This window comes from Pyrus communis, chromosome 5 (assembly GCF_963583255.1).
Source record: "Pyrus communis chromosome 5, drPyrComm1.1, whole genome shotgun sequence".
Taxonomy (NCBI): Eukaryota; Viridiplantae; Streptophyta; class Magnoliopsida; order Rosales; family Rosaceae; genus Pyrus; species Pyrus communis.
In genome coordinates, this window is record NC_084807.1 from 22,604,535 (window position 1) to 22,625,134 (window position 20,600).

The window sequence follows — 20,600 nt, forward strand, 5'->3', positions numbered from 1 at the left end:
TTATTATTAGTATTAAGGCTATTACTTAGGAATGAGGATCCCGAATCTTGTTCATTCATCGTACATCGTGCAATTATATATTATTTTAAATTTTTTATTTAAAATTAAACATAAATAGTATTTAACGAAAATTGGTCATACAATTAACAATGAACGGATACGAGTAAAGGATTCTCTGAATCTTTACAAAGAGAACCTGAATAGGTGCTCATTTATTACTTGGTAACATCTATGCAGAGTATGTTGACTAACTACTGTTTTTTCACCCTCGGTAATGATTTTTACATTTTCGTTCCTTCTACGCTCATTTCATTGCAGAACCACCTTCCCCGTGCTTCTCTGATGATCACTTTTGGAAAGAAGCATGCTTCTCTATATAATCACTTAAAACGTGATTTTAGGGGAGAAACAAATGTGAGTAGTGATTATGGTCATTTATTATTCTCTTCCAAACGAGCCCCTTATGGTAAAACAGAAGCTGTTATTTGGTGCAGTATTCAGTAGTGCAACAGTAATTCTCGAGATAAATGCCTATTAGGCACGTGCTTTTCGAGATAGAGAGGAGACCCATATTAAGGTCCCGTTTGGTAATTTTCTTTCGACCAGAACTGCTTCACTTTTAAGATAAGCCTTAAAAAAATGTTTGATAAAAATAAAATATTTCCATATTTTAAAAATGAGCTCCACACAACAGATCTCTTTTAAACATTAAAAATTGTTTTAATAAAAAGTGAAGTTGAGCATATAAAGAATATTTTTAATTTTTTTTTTTTTTGTTAAACGATAGATTATATTAGATTAGCTAATGACGGAATTTGAACTCATGCCGTCATGCAAGGGCTCAACATCTCTCCATCATTATGATAAACGGCCACTTGCATATTTTTCATTCTTATAATACACGTATTATTTTAAAAAAAAATGACTTTATTTATCTTTCTAGATACATTTTATCTTTGATAATGTTCTAAAAAATGTTAGTCGCTAGTCGGACGGCAGCAAAGGCAAACAATCCCAGGCACCCAAGAGAAAGCAAACAATTAGAGGCACGACCATATTTGCAGAGCAATTAGATTCCTTTCTATCAAACCCATTCTTCAAAAAGCATAGAAAAAATGGAGGTAAGTAAAATTTCAGTTCTCACATATCACATCCCTTTTCATACCACACCAATCTCTGATCTCTGAAAATGGTGGAGTGGAAACCTGGGAGAGGGAATGAAAGAAGAATTTGAGAGAATAGCTGGGTGGCTGTGGGAGGTGGTTGGGAAATAGATAAACACTACATCTCCTTTTACACAAAAACTCCTTAGACCACAATCAGAAAAATACTATACCAAAAAAATTACAAAAACCCACAAAATGAGGCGCTGCAATACCTATGCCAATGAAAAATACAGAAAATGCAGACTAAATGAACACAATTGAAATGCAGAATATGGGCAAAATAGATAATAAAAAAAATGCATAAGTAATTTAAAAACTGTACATAAAAATAAAACTTTACCTGCTGCTGCAAGGTATTCCTCCCATTTGTTGTGGAGGATATCAAAGTGCTTATTCCGTCAATCATTGAAGTTCCATTTACCCAATTCGTTGTCAAGCCAACGGGGCGGCTCATCGTCTTGCATGGTTAGGTCTACCTGTGAGTCAGTGTTGTGAGTGGTTAGGGTCTCCTCCTCGTATCCTACTGGATTGTTCTTTGCCCTGAGTGAACTTTTGTACTGACTTGTCAAATGAATACTACTACCGTTTCCTTAAAAAATAAAAATAAATAAATAAAAAAAGGTATTCCTCCCATTTGTAGATCCGATTAAGCTATTTTTCCAGAGCTTCAACCACGGACCCAATCATGAATCCCTAAATTTACCCAATCTTAACAACATGAAGAATTTAGTACAAATATTTAACCGAGCAGGAAACTTCGAAAGCAAAAAGAGTTACGAAAAAAAAGATTAAGTTTCATTGACTACCAAATGAAAAGGACAGAAGACCACTCATGTATGAGAAGTTCCTGAAGGAATAAGCAAGTAGATTGCAGAATGTAACCATGAACATAGTAGGCGAAGCACGAATGGGAAGAGGCCATGAGGTTTTCTTTAGTCAAAAAAAGGGAGAACCTGCAAAACAAAGTTGGATTCTCAAGAGTCATGAAATGGCTTTCTTCAAAAGTGCTTGATAGAATCCAATCAGTATGTATATAGATGCATAATTTATGTTTGTGCTGGAGTCTAGTAACTGTTGGCAGCGTCGTAGCATGAATTGAAAACAAAAATTTACTCAAACCATTCGAAGTAGCAGGAACAACCAATGTTCTTCCCTCCTTCTCTAATGCTGGATTTGTGAATTACTCAATGTGGATTTGTGAGTTCTCGGGAGTTTTATTTATCTTTTTCGTCAGTTTGCGGCAGTTTACTCTCGAGTCCTCCACAACCAGGTTTCCTTTTTGCACTTCAATTTCTATCTTTTTTACTTTCTATTTTATCTCAGTTTGTGGCAGTTTAGTTCGAGTCCCTTAACGATCAGGTTATTTTGGTCTAATTATTTTTGGAGAAGTCTTGAGACACTAAAATTGATTGCTGACCTTCTAATATTAGAGATGTCAACTCTTAAGTGAATATCACGTAATAAAATTTTGAAGGTAGATAAAAGTTTCAACTGATATATTAATTCTATGTTGATTGCGTAGAGATTGTGTGCTGCCAATTTTCACATATGAGAAAATTTTATGTCAAATTATTTTTTTTAATTTTTTGTTATGCGGGTCCTAATAATGCACCTATCATAAATCTTGAAAATTAGTTTTGATTTATTTGTTTTGAAGAGTGGGTTTTACAAATATTAATTGAATAAGAAAAAAGCATATAGGTTGGAGCAAATAAAATTTAACGTTGCCACGTAAGCCTTCAAATTTGTATTTGACATTTTTCTTTTGAAAGTTGTACTCAAGAAGTGACAATGAATTAGGGAAACTAAATTTATAAACTAAATGACATGGAAGTTAATAATTAGATTATTACTTAACCATTGATTAATGTGTTTATTTTCTATTAATGACACATGATTTGATTTGTAAATTTAATCTCCCTAACATTACATTTTTTCAACCTGTAAGTGTTTGCATTAACCAATGACTATGAAAGATTTATTCTTATTCTTCTAAAACCACATGGGGCAGTCGAGATTTTTTCACAAAAAACTAAGATGGTGAAAAAACAAAGAAACAAACAACGAAAAGAAAGAAAAGGAAGTTATGTGATTACGACGACACCCAATGTTGGAGTCCCCGCATTATTTGCTTCACTATTATAGAATGAGGATCCTCTTCGGATCTTCTTTTGTAAGGATTTTGGTGATCTTTAAATCACGTTCGTTCATCGTATATCGTGTAACTAGTTTTCAGTAGTTTATATTCAATTTTAAATAATAAAAAATTATAATAATTTATGACTGCACGACGTATGATGAACGAACGTGATTGGAGGAATGAGGATCCGGTTCATTATTATACACCCTCCCCCTAAACAATTAACATCAATAATAAAGTTTATCCAACTTCTTTTTGTGACACTTCAATTATTATTTAGTTTTTGTTCAGCATATGTATTTGGTGCTTGTGGTAATGCTAAGGATATCACATTGTATTATTTCTCTAATAAAGTGGTGTCTATCGATATACAAGTAGGTTATGCTTGAATTAGAGAGGTGGTACAATGTGATCTCTCCTCTTGCATTGTAAATTACATTAATTGGAAAATCATGGCACGTTTGATAATCATTTGATTTTTTCAGATTCAGTTTTTATTTTTAAGTTAGAAATAAAGAAAGAGTAGTGTTATTCACACACCAATTTTTACTTCTAACACATCCTTGTTAATTTTTGTGTATTGATCTTCTTTTATTCATTCAATTCAACGGTCAGAATTGAGAGAGGTGTGTGAAGAGTAAAAAATGAGTGTGTGGATAACACCACTCATAAAGAATACAAGAAAGAAATGAAGGATGAATAAGGACGAAAAAGATTGAAAGTAAAGATGCGGAAGAAATCCACATTAATTCCAGGTTCATTTTCTCCCTCCTTCCTTCTACCACACTTATTTTGAAAGGTGTAGGGACAATCAATCTGTAGTGACGGGAATCTAAGAATGAATGGGATCCCTATCAATATAAAAATGAGGAATATAAGAGTTATATCATTAAATCTCATATTGCAAGAAATCCAAGAATTTCTAGGGGCACTAGCACGAGTAAAAAAGGTTGAAAAATCTACTATTTGAAAGAGAGTAAAACGGCCCAGACAACTTTCAATTTCCTGAAAAAGTAGGAAATTGTATTGATGCTAAATAAATAATAATTTAAAACAAAACAAATTTTAAGACTCACTAATTATAAGTTTACAAATGTCATCAAATAATAAGTAAAAAGAGCTATAAATATAACGTTCACTAAATAATAAAAAGCAGTTCAACCTTAAACAGCCAAACAAGAAGGAAAAAAAAACTTCAAAAACTCTAACTTTAAAGCTTTACTTGATATATAGCATTATTATATAATAAAATTTAAAAAAAAAAGTTGTTATCGACACTTCAATTTTTTTATATTTAGAAAAGACAAATTTACAATTTTGAGGATTGCACAACGAGATTTGCCACCAACAATTATGAGGATTGCACAACAAGATCTACCACCAACCCCACACCCCCCCCCCCCCCCGCGGGCGGGGGCCAAAAAAAAAAACAATGTTGTTAAATGTCTTAGACCAACTCCAATGGTAGGCTAAAAGCCAAATTACCCCTCAAAATTTTCCCCCAAACCCACTCCAACCCAAGGGGAAAATTTGGGCTAAATGCTAAATGCTAAACCAAAGCCAAATTTCCCCCAAAATTTAGCCCAGAAATCGGAGTGGATTTCACCCAATATTTATCGAAATTTAAATTTTTTTAGATTAAAATGTTCATAAAATTAATTTATGATAGTCTACATATTTATTTAAAAAAAATTAATTTAACAAAAAAATAGCCGAAGTTCATTCTTTAATAATCCCGGGCTAAAATTTTAGGCTAGAACGGTTGGAGTAGAAAAGCTGTTTCTGGGCTAAAAGCTAAATTTTCCATGCTAAAACATTTGGCTTTTAGCCCAACCATTGGAGATGGTCTTAAGGAGCCATTTTATAAATTTCGCACAGGATCTCTGAAATCTCAGAGATGACCCTGCTTATTCCTCATTCTTGATTTATATGTTCTTCCATCTACATTTTCTCTATATCTGAGAAAAATAAAAATAAAAATAGTTATCAAAACGAGCCCTAATTAAACGTGGTTTTATTATTATTTATTTTCATACAGAGAATAATACCATACATAAATATATGTATCTGTGCATGGGGTCGGATAATAAGACGATCATTCGATCTTATTGGCCATTGTAGTTTGGCTGCACATATCTGAGGCTACCAACCAGAAAGCAGACGCCAAGGTGAGATCGCTTTCGATCGACAAATCGATGGCATGAGTGCGTAAATAACTAGTCGTCGGAATCTTTGGAATCCGATATCATCTTTTGGATCAATTGGCTTGTCTCTTCCTCTGACATTCGATCTCCTTTGTTCTGAGACTCTTCATACGCCTCGAAGAACTCCTTGTTCACTTTCTCCAGTTCATTCCAAACTGCACCACAATCATTCATATATCAATGAATATGATCTTCACTACTTTATGATCCGTACTATAACTAAGATTTACGTCAAACAATCTACCAACTAGGTTAAGATCGTATATTTAATCACTGCTAGCTATCTACATATATACAACTTACCGTTTGGGAGACTGTTGAAGATGCATGGTACCATACTCGAATTTGGCTCAATTTATTTTTGAACAAAAGATATAGAGGGTGAGAATTTCGATTAATAATCTCTGACATACTGGGGTTAATTAGTACACTCTTAACCACTAGAGTAATTGCAAGCCTCCGACGGATTAATCTTATTTTAAAGCTGCCCGTATAATATGTTTAAGCCAAAGTTGTGCAGATGCCTTAATGTCACAGTTTTACTAGAAGAATCATTAGCTTTTGTGTTTGTCAATTTCAGAACAATAATTTTGACTCACGGATGATGATCAGCCTACAAACATGCATCCCTTGGTTACTCGCAGCCTCAAGAACTTATGTGGTGCACAGGTTTGGTGTTCGTTTGCTTGCATGCATGTTATGACAGTATGACTATATTGCAGAGAGAGAGAGAGAGAGAGTTATAACCAGTAGAAGTGATGACAGGTTGGATGTTTGCGTGTTTAGAAAGAGCTTCCATGCACTCCTCTTTGGTCATGTGGTAGATCAAACACTTCTCTATCAGGTGCTGCACCTACAGTATTTCAAATTAGGGCACAACCATCATCTCCTATATCATAACCAATTAAGCAAAACATAACATGAACACATGTAGCTTTTATATATGTATATATTTATACTCGAAGTTGAATAAGTTACCATGCGTATGTATGATGCTGATGAAGAATCTCCCATGATCTCTATTTCTATGATCTCAATTAGGTCGAACTCTATCTGCAACTTAACCACACAAACAAGAGAGAGTATAATATGATTGGGACTGAGGGATTTGTTTATGTAAGATATATATACATACAAAGCTTAGTTAGCAGGCTAGAGATCGCAGGGAGCTGAGAGACTGAGAGTCATATGATTGGGAGAGAGATGCAAAAAACATTGTTATTAAGAAAAATAAAAAGGGCAAAGGGGCCAGACTACAAAGCCGTAGTGGGTTGGGGAATGGAGGCGTCCCACGTGGGAGATAGATTATAATTGGTGGAGAGAGGATTAGAGGAGATTTGTAAATGACCATTTCTTTGTCTTCTAACCCTCTGTCCTGCAGTATTTTGTCCCAAGTCGCATTTAGGCAGCCCCTCCTCCACGTGATCAATGGGTCCCAACCCTAGTCAAATCTCTTCCAAACAGACAAACCATAAGGCATATTAGCAACTTTTTAGCAAAGATCAGTGATGAAGATGGCAATCATCTCTATCGACCTTCATTGGCTTGGCTTTGGCACCCCTAAACTACAAAAGAAAATTTCTCAAATTCTTTCAAGAGATCATGTATATGCATGAGGGTAATTGGTTTGCCTTGTGAATGTGGTGGTTGTTGAAGAGCACCCTATCTAAAACCTAACGCAATAAAAATCTTTTTTGAAGTTTTTTTTGTGATAGAACTTCACACTTACTTGACTAGTAACTAATTCAGCTTAAGTCAACAATTTGTTGCTTGACACATTAATAATAAATCAATGGACTCTCTATCTCTGAGATTTTGACAATTGTATATGCGTCCAGCTCTCATGATGATTTTTCTCTGCTTGCTATGCTACAAACTTTGCCCATACCAAGACATGGCATCCGCTGATTGTTGGATATATAGCAGTAGCACCATTATAAAATTAATGATTTGGTATCTGAAACTCCCAACCTTTTAGTTTCATTTTAAATTGGTCTCAACTTATTAAAACATTCCAAATAAGTATTCAACCTATTAAAAATGTCACATTCGTTAAGTCTCAGTTAATTTTTTCATTAAATGTGGATGTGGCAACAATGGATTTCACTTATTTGCTTACTTGGACAGTAAAATAATAATAAACATAACTTCAAAATAGACATGAAGATGAAAAAAGAATTCACAAATAAAATGGAAAACAAAAATGAAGATTTGGAAATCTCCTAACAAATAATAAGGTTAAAAATTCAGATATAATTTCAAGAAGCTGATTTCCTCATTCCCCAATTTTCGGCTAGTAATGCTTCCAGTTCATTTTTGTGGGCGGTGAAGGTGGTGGCCACATCATGGCAGTCCATACCATTTCAGTAACCTCCAGAACCTTCTTCTCGATGTTGATAGCTTAAGTTGTAGGATGAAGTTTGTGGTTGTGCATTGGGTTTTGAGGTGATGGCCTAAAGGGGATGGTGGTACAGTACTTGGTGAAGGTCATACTTCCATGACCTTTTATTGATGTTGGAGACAAATTAAGCCCTAGTTAATTTAACAAAAAATGAATTGGGGCTTAACAATGTGACATTTTCAACAGGTGTTTGGAATGTTTAAAAAGGTTAAGATCAATTTAGAATGACACTAAAAAGTTAGAGAGTAACTTAGGTACTTAAATCCTAAAATCAACACAGTATGATTCCTGTATAATATCCCAAGAGCTGATATGCCTACCAAGCAATTGTTCTATGGAGATATCCATGAGTGCTTCAGTACAGGTTTTGCAGAGGCAGAGGCAATACTGAAAGAGTGGGGGCAAATAGAAGACGGCGACGAGAGGCAAAACTGGATTGTGTGCTTAATATCATGGACGGAGCCAATGAAAGGCTCACTTGGGGCAAATGCTCCAATCAAGTAATTCGTTTGTTTAATTGCAAACTACAATTATATAACATATACGGGTTATATTTGACGAAAATATATGTATCTAATATTCAACATATATTCATTATACTCATACTTTATATCAAATATTATACGAGCAATAGTGCTCTTGTTTTGTCATTCAAACCGAGAAAACCCTCTTCCACCTATCATGTACTTATATTTTTCTCATCACTTTGCCACTTTTCACTATTATATTGAAATTTTTGTAATATTGGAATTGTGATACATCATCATTGGAAACCATCCGTAACATCATATTGCGTATAACCATACTATAATAAGGTTGCTCCCACTAGAAAAAATTTATGGCTCCGTTCCTTCTTAATATGAAGGTCATTTGGGAACAATAGTGAGAAAAAATAATGTTTTCACTTTTTAATTTGTAATAGTGGGTGAAAATAAAAAAAAAAAAAAGTGGACGGATAAATAGAAAATGTAGGTGTGTCTAGTAGTTCCTCTAATTTAGTGAGTGGTATTTTAATTTCGGACGAAGGATTTACCTTGCAACCGCACTAGAAAGCTAAATGCAAATAATGATGAACATGCGGTGATCAGCTCACTGTCTTGTCTTGCTTAATCTACAGAGAAAGAGCACAAAATTTATGGGGGTCACCAAAACAGTTATAGAATCTTAACTTTCGGGGGCTGTTTTGTTTATCTAATTTGACGATGCACATCTTTTAGTTCACTATATCATTTTGTTTTTTTTGCAAATATATAAATAAAATCAGATGAGTCTATGACTATATATATATATATATATATATATATATTAAGAGAACGCTTCTTATCAACTGTTTATCTTTTTTTCTTTTCTTTTTTCTATTTTATCCTCACTTTTGATATACAATACTTACATAATTAGAGCAAAATAGTAATTTTGTATATTTTGAGAAAATGACAATCATATCCCTATTTTTCCTATTTTACCCTCACTTTTGATACACAATATTTACATAATGAGAACAAAATAGTAATTATGTAATATTAAGAGAAATTGTCTCATCATCATTTTTTTCATACTTTTTTAAAAATTTTAAAACCTAATCACACTTCTTAATAAAATAAAATAAAATGAAATTGTTCACACACACAAAGTGTGTGCTCATCGGCTAGTATATATGGATTTGGATCTTCTCCTGAGCCAATAGAGAGGATCCTCCTGACCAACCATTGTGGGCCGTTGGATTTGTATCTAACGGCTACAAATAGGGGAATCCCTTTAAAGTTATAATAATTATAGCCGTTAGATGAAAATTCAACGGCCCACAATAATTGGTCAGGAAGATCCTCTTCATTGGCTCAGCAGAAGATTCAAATCCAGTATATATATATTGCAGCTCCCATTGACACAATGTATGAATTTTTAATAGCCATGCGTATTTCTTTTGCATGTGTATCTATCTATTATCTATTATTATATTATATTATATTTATATATAAAGAGAGAAGAAAAGGTAAATAGTGTTTTGGTGTCATCAAGCTTCAACAAAAAATAATTGGACAAAAATGATCCCAAAACAAAAAAATTTAAAGGCTTTCCAAAATAATGCATCAAATAAGGCAGGGTATTATCATCTTTTTAATGGTATTTTTTTTTAAATAATTAATTTGCGTGTGTGTGTGTGTTTTTTTTGTTTTTTTTTATTATTTTTATAATTAGTACCTCACAATAAGCTAGCAATAATGTGATTCAATTCTCTATTTTTAAGCACGTTCAAAAAGTCTTAAGAGGTGTGTAATGCCGGTTCTCAAAAAGGTCATTCGCATGCGGATAATAATGTGATTAAATTAGTTGTCGAACGATTGTTTTTTTTTTTTTAACAAACAATATTATCTACACTTAGGGGGAGGGGGTGGGCTTAGCCTTACAATGGGCTAGCAATAATGTGATTCAATCAGTTATTTATTAAATATTATTTTCTCCATTTTTAAACACGTTCAAAACATCTTAAGATAAGTGTAATGCTTGTTATAAAAAGCTCTTTCGCACGCAGATAAAAATGTGATTAAATTAGTTGTCAAATGATTTTTTTTGTTTAACAAACGATATTATCTACACTAAGATGGAGGGGGTGGGCTTAGCCTCATAATGGTCTAGCAATAATGTAATTCAATCAATTGCTTATTAAATGCTAGTTATAAGAAATGTCTTCTGCACGTGGATAATAATGTGATTAAATTAGTTGTCAAATGATTTTTTTTTAAACAAACGATATTATCTACACCAAGGGGAAGGGGTGGGCTTAGCCTCACAATAGGCTAATAATAATGTGATTCAGTCAATTGTTTATTAAATATTATTTTCTCTATTCTTAATGTAAATTCTATAAAGAACGATTTTATTATGTGAATTCAGTTGCTTTAATTGGTTTATGAGGGGTTTCTTCTAGCATGTTCTAAGATTATTCATTTACTTCAAATATTTGACTTTTCTTTTATCAATTTACGTATACAAATACATTTAAAACTTGTAAGTTGCGCTTAGCACGTCGTGATTCAAAAAAATATCTTCTGCATAATCGCAAGTGCATGCATGAAAGCTAGTGTGTGTGTATATATACACATGTAAGAGCACCAATAATTGAAACAGTTAAGAGTATAATGTTGTAGACTGCGTATTGGGCCGCAGAAAGTTCCTCCTTCCTTGCTGATCGAGATATGAGACAAATATTCATCATATCTATGTGAGAATAGTACTGAACTCGAAATTTGGATGCTTCTAGGCAGTAAAAATTCATGATTCGAACTTCGAAGGGTTTTTCCTCTATTTTTATTTTTTTTATTTTTATAAAAACACATAAGAAAGCCTTCAATTTAGAATTCGGATCCTCGTCAGATCATTTTTGTGAGAATTCTGAAGATCAGTTAATCGTGTGGTTACAAATTATTTTAAAGAAAAACTAATGAAAAGGGTTTGAAAACTTTGAGTTTTAATGACAAAAACAAAATAAAGGGTATAATGAATAGTATTACGATGAACTTTTAAATGTAAAAATGTGGTTTTTCGTTAAAGTAAACAGTACCGTGAGCTTTTCGTTAAAATTCCCTTATTTTAAATATTTTTATTTAAAATTAAACATTAACCATACTTGATAAAAATTAATTGCATCATGTACGCTAAACGAATATTTAAGATTCGGAGTGAATCCTGTTGGCTCAATTTATTTATCGGCTGGGCCCTACCCGCTCTCAATTATCCGATAACTATTACCTTCAGCCTTATCACTGTATTCCCATTCAACGAATTGTGCATTGTGATCATAAACTTCTGGCTATGAACTATCCAGTATCTAGCACTAGACTCTAAGCCCTAGCTATATGATCAACGGATTTATCCTTATCTTCTTGCCATCGTACAATAAATCAGTAGCTAGCTACTAGATTGAATTTTGGCGTTTAAATGACGTTTAGTATAATAGGTTAAAAACCGTTTTTAAGTTTTTAGGATATTTTCGACCATAAATAGACATCGAAAACTTTTAAGTATATTCACAGTAGAAACCTGCCTAACGCTACCTAGCTTGTCTGGGCAATGATTAGGGGTTTGAAAATCAAGAAACGACGCCTAAACTTTCTTAGGCGTCTATCTATTTCACCTAAACTCGCTAGGTCGTGACTTCCATTTAAACAGAAAATCAATAATTTTCATTTTATTTTTTATTTTTGTTCAGTAAATTATAAGAATCTTGTTAAATACTTGGATGAACACTCATTATATGTTTGTTCTCCATATTTTCAATATATTATAATACTTTAATCTATATGTTATTTTATTTTCCAATGTATATATCTCAATATAATTATGTATTTTTTTTTAAATATGGGTAGACACTTATTTATACAATATATAATAAATTTACTTAAATCCAAGTCCGCCTAGAATGTGATTGTTGATGATTGGATTATTACTAAAGTGTTGATTAATGTGCTTATTTCATATTGGTGGCACGTCATTAGGTTTGCAAATTTTATACTCGTATTACTCTTTGTTGAAGATTAGACTTGAATTGGAATGAATTTCTAAAAAACGCAACCCGCATTGCTACTAGCTAGTAATTTTAAAAAAAAAAACTTAACAAACAAACAGAAATTCGTAAAAATTGGAAAGAATAAAAATGGACATATATAGCATTTCAAGATCTCTCATTAATTTTAAACAACAGAAACCTACTTCAAATTAAACTTCTAGATCATTTAACCAAATTTTACAAATTTATACTCTTATGAAAAGAAATTCATAAAAATTGGAAAGTAAAAAAACAAATAGCATTTTGAACCCAATACCTTTTGGTTAATTTTAAACAGCATAAATCACCATTTATGGTTAAACTTATTGATCATTTGACCAAATTTTATAAATTTACTTTATGACTAGAAATTTGTAAAAATTGAAAAGTAAATAAACACACATAGCATTTTGAACCTGGGATCTCCTTGTTAATTTTAATTAAAGAGCAAAAACCACCAGTTCTAGTTAAACTTCTTGGTCATTTAACCAAATTTTATAAATTTATATTGTCACATCCCGGCTTGGGCCCCCACCACATCCCGTGCTCGACTCTACCGTAGCACAATATTATCCGCTTTGGGCCTCAACCACGCCCTCATGGTTTTGTTTCTGGAAACTCACACAAGGCCTTTTGGGAGCTCACTCGCTTCAGGTTCCATCGGAACTCCAAAGTTAAGCAAGTTCGGACGAAAGCAATCTCATGATGGGTGACCCACTAGGGGATTTGACATATACTCCTGTGAAAACATATATGAATAGACCACCCTAATAATTTTGGTACCTCCAATTTTTTTGGCCCTGAATAGTCGCCAGCGCTCACTCGACAAAGGTCAGCCCTGCCCTTTTGTTTACAATACTAATCACGTGAGCCCAATTAGTAAGCCCATGTTATAGGTAACACTTGCATGACAACGACAAGACCAAAAATATGGATATAAAACTATGCATGCCAAAATCCGTTACAAATTTGCGAAAAAAATTGCATCCTACTTAATGGATTAGTTAGAGTATCTACAAGAGAAGTTCTAAATTTTTATTAAACTAGTAAGTAAACAGTGTTAAAAAAATATTTCAGTTTAACTTTTCATCTCCAACAACTCTCTTTATTTTAAAAAAAACTTTAAATATTCTATTATTAACATTTTAAACTCAACTCATTTTCTAATAAAACTTTTTCTCTTTTTATTTTCTCCTTGCCTTGTAAATTTAAAAGGTAACTATTCATCTTGTTATAATAGAGAATATTTTACAAAGTCTGTAGGAGTCTTGGAGATGTATTTTTTTTTTTTTTAATTTGACTCTTTAAAATAGAGTTTTTATTGTTTTATGGCATCTCTTGGAGATGCTCTTAAATAATTTAGGTGTCAGCTGTGATCTTGTAAGATCGGGCTACTTTTTACATGAACTGTGCCCTTTTGTATGTTTTTTTTTTATTTTAACGAAAACTAATTAAAAGTACTTAACGAATTTTGAGTTTTAAAGATAAGGATAAAATAAAGGATAAAACGAATAGTACTAGGATTGACTTTGTAGTACAAAATTGTGGTTTTTCGTTAAAGTAAACAGTACAGAAATTTTTTTGTTAAAGTTCTTTTTTTTTAGGCCGTTGGACTTGGAACAAAAATGCAGATTTAGGAGAATTTTTTACGAATCTTATAAAGTTACAAATGGAGAAAATTCAAAAGACTAGAACAAATTTCAGAGTCACACCTTTCACCCATCTCAAAGATTCAAAGAACCATATCTCCATGTGTATCTCCATCCGGGATTCATGTGTACGCATTTTAATGAGTAGGGACACACTAGTGGGAGTGGCAGTCTTAACTCATCTGAGCTTTTGATTTCTTCCTATCTACCCCTTTAACCGAGAATAACTTTAACATAGTAACTACAGTATTACTTTGAAGCTTGTGGTGTGGACAAATGTCGTATAAATTGTCATTGTTTTTAATTTGTTTGGCTTGTTCATGTTAATCATCGGTCGTAATTGATATAAATAAAGCAAATATAATAGGAAAATGACTTTTATACTCATGCTTCTTTTCTTTTTCTATACATTTCCATTTAGTTATGTCTGTTGATTTATTTTTTATTTATCAATTTAACGGCGTAAATAAATAAAGATGTGCATGAAGCGATAAGAGATGTGAAAATCACTTCTTCAAATGATATTGCGTGATCTACGTTGTGGTGTCGTCGTAATCATATATGTGCTATTCTTGATTTTGTGTCTGCCATTTCTTTTTGCTTCCCCTTTTAATAACAAGAAAAAAGGGACGTGCGAAATGAATGGGAACTGAAAAAATCTGGCTGATGCAGTGCACACGTAGTAGTTTGGACTCTGGGATTTGTTTATAACATTTTTTGTATAATCAAAACATTTCACTGAATCAAGAAGATATTATAGCAGACAAAATGGAAGAAAATAACCATACAAAAGAGTTCTTCAATCCAAGTTGAAAACTCAGAACAAATGAGAGTATATGTTGTATAATAGCATGACCTAGCCCATTTCCACCTAAATAATTAGTAACACAAATGTTCTCTTCACATATAACATATCCACCATCAATCGTGAATCGCCAAATCCCGCTTGACGGAACGTTTATCGTCACCAGAATGTTCGGAGGAATATTCCGGTATCATGTTTTTTATCAGTTGGCTCGTCTCTTGCTTAGACATTGTATCTAGTTTGTTTTGTGATTGTGCGTAATAAGCCTCGAAGAATTCCTTGTTCTCTTTCTCTAATTCATTCCATACTGCAGCAAAAAGAAATCGTTGAACTTGAATATTTATGGTGACTAATAATTGAGCAACGCACTTGCGTGCATGGTATTGGACAGAGGGGGGTGTGCAAAAGGTGCAGTGGCACAGGACCTCGAATTTTTTAGGGGCCCCAAAAAAATCTACCCTCCTATATATTACATATGTATAAATTTCTAATAAAAAAGTTTTAAACTGAACAGAAAAATCATCATCATATGATTTAATCTATATTACAATTGATTAAGTGAAGCTTATATTTAATATATTAATTTTCTACTTTTCTCTAGCAATAAAAACTTGTGTATTACTTTCTTCCACCAATATAATCGTATTTTCATCTCTCTTTCAGTTATGCTCTATTTTTTCATAGATGAACCCTAAATCATGATTTTATGTTGGAGATTAGAACATCTCCAATGGAGACGTCAAATTCAAAATATCAAATTTCAATTTGATGGCTGACTTGGCAATTTGACATATTGTTTATATTTTTTTTCACCCGATATGCCAAAATTTATTACTTCATTTATCTTTTCTTTTTAAAACAAAAATAATAAAAGTTGGGTTGTTGTTGGTTTAAAAATAATAAGAGTGAGATTCTAATTTCAATTAATTTTGAATATTGGTTGTTGGGCTTTGTATGAATATATTGTCCAAAAAAATATTTTTTTTTAAATAAGGAGGGCCTTTTTATTAAATTCGCACAAGGCCCCCAAAATGTCAGAGACGGCCCTGAGTGTAGAACAAGATTATACCTATTTGGAAGCCCAATGGTTGCCAGAGATGGTGGGAAAACAGCTTGAAAGGTGACTGGTCCACCGGAAAACTGGAAAACTCGCCGAAAACTGTGTAAATTTTAAACATTCATAACTTCTTCAATACTCAACGAAATCGAGTGATTCAAAAACAAAAATCATACTCTTGACAAGATGAAGAGAATAGTACTTTTCTCAACAGCTAAATCTTCGTGGTTTTGCCGGAAAATGGCTCGAAAGTGGCTGTCTTGGTCTCGAGTTAGCCACTTTCTAGTTGTTTTCCGGCCAAACCACGATGAATTATTCGTCAAGAAAGGTACTATTCTCTTCATCTCATTGAGAAGTATGATTTTCATTTTTGAATCACTCGATTTCGTTAAGTATTGAAGAAGTTATAAATGTTTAAATTTTACCCAGTTTCTGGCGAGTTTTCCAGTTTTTCCCCGGACCAGTCACCTTTCAGGCTATTTTTCGATCATATCCGGCAACCATTGGGCTTCCAAATAGGTATAGTTTTGTTCTACACTTTCCTATCTTCATTTTGATATATTATGGGTCGAATTTTGGTTAAGAAACGATTGAGTTACGAAGCTTTGAAAATTGCCCAAACTTTCGGCCAAGAACTCCAGGACACTCATCAGAGTTTTTAACGAAATGACCAAAATAATGAATGATAGACAATCTCAGGGATCATTTCTATTGATTTTCAATCTCATGGACCAAAGTAATGTGTTATGCAAATCTCAGGGACTATTTTAGCTAAAAAGTTTTAATTAAATAATTAAACAATATATATATATATATATATATTAAAATATAAAAATTTCAAGGGGCTACGGGAGAGAAGGATTTACAAAGGTAATTATCGAGTCAGATGCTCAGGAGCTTCGTATGACTAATCGAAGAATGGTTATTGGTGGGCAACTGGAAGGTATTTTGCACAAGCACAATATATGGCACCTTGCAAGTGGTATGGAACATGTAGAGTTTGTGTTTTCTCATCGAGAAATTAACCCAGTAGTACACGCTGTTGCAACTTTTATGCAATCTGTAGGAGAAAACTTTTATTTGGGATTGTACTGGTCCAATTTTCTTTTTAATGTTCTTATTGAGGATGTGAATTTATCAATTAAACTTGATTAATTAAAATCTATCGTTTGACAATAAAATATATAAGAATTTCAAGGTTCTATAAATATATTATCTCAGTTACCATGTGTATGTATGATGCAGAAGAATCTCCATCTCTCTCTCTCTCTCTCCTCTCTCTCTAATTACCTGTTTCAGTTATGTATGGAGAGTTGCTACATCAGGATGGAGAATATATAAACATTGATGTGCAAAACAAAACAAAAATACCGACGTGCCACAATTTTTCATCATCATATATATTCCTAATAATTAACAATGTCACGTCAGAAAATGAGCTAATAGGGTCTACTTTTCAGAAAGAAATTTTCTTCGGATTCTTTTTTCTAATCTATCAAATCAAAAAATTGATGTTGTTAAAAATTGATTCAACGATTAAAATTATTATAATTTTTAAAGTGAACCTCTATTTGTAATCATTGAATTAAATTTCAACGATTCGAATCTTCTAATTTGATAGATTAGAAGGAATAAATCCGGAAATGATCCCTTTCCGACTTTTCACACTTAATTTCCGTGTTAAATTGGGCAAAGGATCAGCGGACAGTAGTGGTATAGGGGGGATGAGTCCACGTGGGAGCGATGGAGATTGTTAAGACTCGAGAATTCTAGAGGGAAAGGGAGGTTAGAGTAATGTAAGAGATTTATACATGACCACATAATCATATTCCAAATTTGTACGACTTTTCTAAATATGGTTGGTTTCTTCTTTGCGTACATGATGAGAGGGAGGGACCATAGAACTGATAAATTTGTGTACGTAACAAGCTAGGGGCATCTTTGTCTGAAACCACCTTAGCTATACAACTAATAAAGTACCGCCCAAAGTATATCTCAAAATCAAGACATCTTCAATGTTCGTCTCATATTCTTTAAGAAAAATTTATAAAAGACAGTCAATGACGGAGCTAGAAATATTTTTATGAGTGGGCTAGCTAAAAAAATAACTCTAAAATCAAATGATGTTTTTTTTGCTACATACATATTATAGGTAAAAATTTAAGTTTTAACTTCGGTATTTGTATACTTAAAATTTGATTGGTATGAACTAAATAAGCTTCGCATTTGCATACCACAAAAATTACAATGAATCATCAAATTTACATATATTTAGATGCAAACACAAGAAGAAGATAAAAAACTTGACATCTCAATTACAATCACACAACTAGCACAAAGCAAAACAATGAAAATAGATGTAAAGGCAATCTTAAAAAAAAAAAAATTGATTGAAACTAATATAAAGCCTACTGAATCAAAGCAGAATAATCTTGAACAAAATGGTATCACAATTTTCGTGATAATTTTTATATTTCTAGTTGTGGTAAATACTCGATAGGCTAGTTTCATTAAAAAATAATTCTTCTTGCTGGTTTTTTTTTTTTTTTTTTTTTTTTTGGTCGTCGTCTATTTTAATAGACTATGCAGTAAAATACATAGACATATTACCACAAACTTTCCCCAGATTACAGCTCACCGTAACTTTTGATGTGGCTACGCCATTGAAGACAGTTCTTGTCACATGACATGCAACGCATGACTGAATAATCTGATTAAAAGTTGACATCGTATGTTTAAAATTAGTCTTGCTTAACTTGCGGGGAAGGAGTGACCAACCAACATCTTAGAATGTTGACTTATGGTTGGTTGATCTTTCTCAATTTAATGGTGTAGAAGACTCAAAGCATTCGGTAGCATTCAAAATATACGGAGCAGATGACTCAAAGCATTCAGTAGCATTCACAAGTATTGTGTTTGTACCATACTCGATCAATCTCGAAATTACCAAGCACTGGTCAATTTCATACATTCAAGGATCCACTGAGGGGCTCATGCTGAGGCACCATTGCCAAAGCACAAGAGTTTCCCTCCAACCGTGAGGCCAATCACAGCACTACACATGTCAAATGTCAGAATAAAGTTCATAGAGTCCCACATCGACCACGAACAAAAGCTAGAGACTCTCCTCAACTATAAAAGAAGACTATTCTCCTATAGTTAATTACTAATGTCATTATTGTACTTAAACTAGTCATTAGTACCCACTAATGATGATTATGCTTGAACCTATGTATTTGTGTAAACCTTCACTATTAACGAGAACTCCTCTACTCCGTGGACGTAGCCAAACTTAGGGTGAACCACGTACATCTTGTGTTTGCTTCCCTATCTCTATCTCTTTACATATTATCCTCACTAGTGACCGGAGTAACCGAGCGAAGGTCACAAACTTGACACTTTACGTTGTTCCAAAGTCTTCATTGATTTTGTGCATCAATGGTGTTTCTTCAGTACAGACTACAAACACATGCTATTTTCTGTCTTTCGATTCTTCTTTAATTATCAAAAAGACAGAGAAACAAAGGCGTACGAGAAAGTAAAGAAGTATGGTGAAATCATTTTTCACCGTTCAAAAGGGCAGGACCAAGGTACTAGTTTTAGCTAGGACCAAAAGAGAAGGACCATAATTCCTTTACTGCATGCTCTAATCACAGAGGGCGAAAGCTAGTTCACAAGGAGCATGCATGGCTATCAGTTTTCAACATTGCCAAGTACGTACGTAGTAGATTGCTCCAAGATTCACTCTTCTTGTCAAATGTGGACGCATTCTTCACTTGAGAGCTCACCTGCCCATCGATCAAGTCAGTTGCCTCTCTAAGTTTCGTCTCAAATAACAAATAATAACTCAGCAGACTTCTGATGACGAAACAAAATCACTCTGCAGTTTAGCAGGATGCATGATTGGATGTTCCATCTTTGATCTCTAACGGCACATGATTTTTCTGCCATCTGAATTTCCATCCACGTGAGTTTTATGTTTAAGTAGGGTTAGCTACCAGTATCACCGACTCCAATAACATGGCTGACAGAATCCCATGAACTTTAAGAGAAGCTACTCACTACTCAAGATGTGGGGTTGAAAGCTTTGGCTGTTGCAAGACATTTGGACCAAAAGGAAATAAAATATTAATGATTTGGATTTGATAAACATCTGGAAAGGCTTCGTGGGAAAGGATTTAAGAGCATACAAAGATTTAAAGCATATATACATACGAGAAATGCTCTCAAAAATGACTTTCCATGAACTCTACCCCTTAATGTTTGTCATAATGTTTATAATATAAACATGAGAACTGACATTAAACTATTGTTGAGGTGACTTTAGTAATTAAAACATTTGTTGAGGTGATTTTAGTAATTAAAACAATTTTTGGGAGATTCTAGTAATTATAATATTTATGCAGACTAGGTTTGGTGAGGGTAATAGGGAGGCCCGCACGAGTGAGTTCTGCAAAGTAACAGCGTCAACACTCGGCCAGCCTATAACCCCTCCATAAATTCATGCGCATGTCAATGCTTTGCGCGGCGAGCGGCTCTCACCGCTCGCTTTGTTTTCCTTACTCATTAGTTTAAGGCAAGTTTCCTAAGCGCCACCCACCCTATATTTATAGAGCCCCGCTTGGAACTAGTTTC

At 33.3% G+C, this 20,600-nt stretch overlaps 1 protein-coding gene and 1 non-coding gene across 3 annotated transcripts; both read right to left on the minus strand.

Moving 5' to 3' along the window:
• Nucleotides 1-5,151: 5,151 nt before the first annotated feature.
• On the minus strand, nucleotides 5,152-6,743 carry LOC137735403 (uncharacterized). 2 transcript variants are annotated; one of them, XR_011068644.1, is made up of 4 exons: nucleotides 6,489-6,743; nucleotides 6,258-6,363; nucleotides 5,360-5,665; nucleotides 5,152-5,264 (listed from the first exon to the last, which is right to left on the minus strand). XR_011068644.1 is itself a non-coding variant. In XM_068474829.1 (3 exons), the coding sequence occupies exons 1-3, from the start codon at nucleotides 6,522-6,524 to the stop codon at nucleotides 5,523-5,525; spliced, it is 285 nt and encodes a 94-aa protein (XP_068330930.1). In that variant the 5' UTR covers nucleotides 6,525-6,743; the 3' UTR covers nucleotides 5,306-5,522. The 2 variants fall into 2 exon arrangements, 1 of the variants encoding a protein (XP_068330930.1); XM_068474829.1 differs by lacking the exon at nucleotides 5,152-5,264 and having other exon boundaries at nucleotides 5,306-5,665.
• A 13,650-nt stretch (nucleotides 6,744-20,393) lies between these two features.
• LOC137735777 (U12 minor spliceosomal RNA) lies at nucleotides 20,394-20,545 on the minus strand. Its single transcript, XR_011068687.1, has one exon. It is a non-coding gene; the product is annotated as a U12 minor spliceosomal RNA (small nuclear RNA).
• Nucleotides 20,546-20,600: the final 55 nt, after the last annotated feature.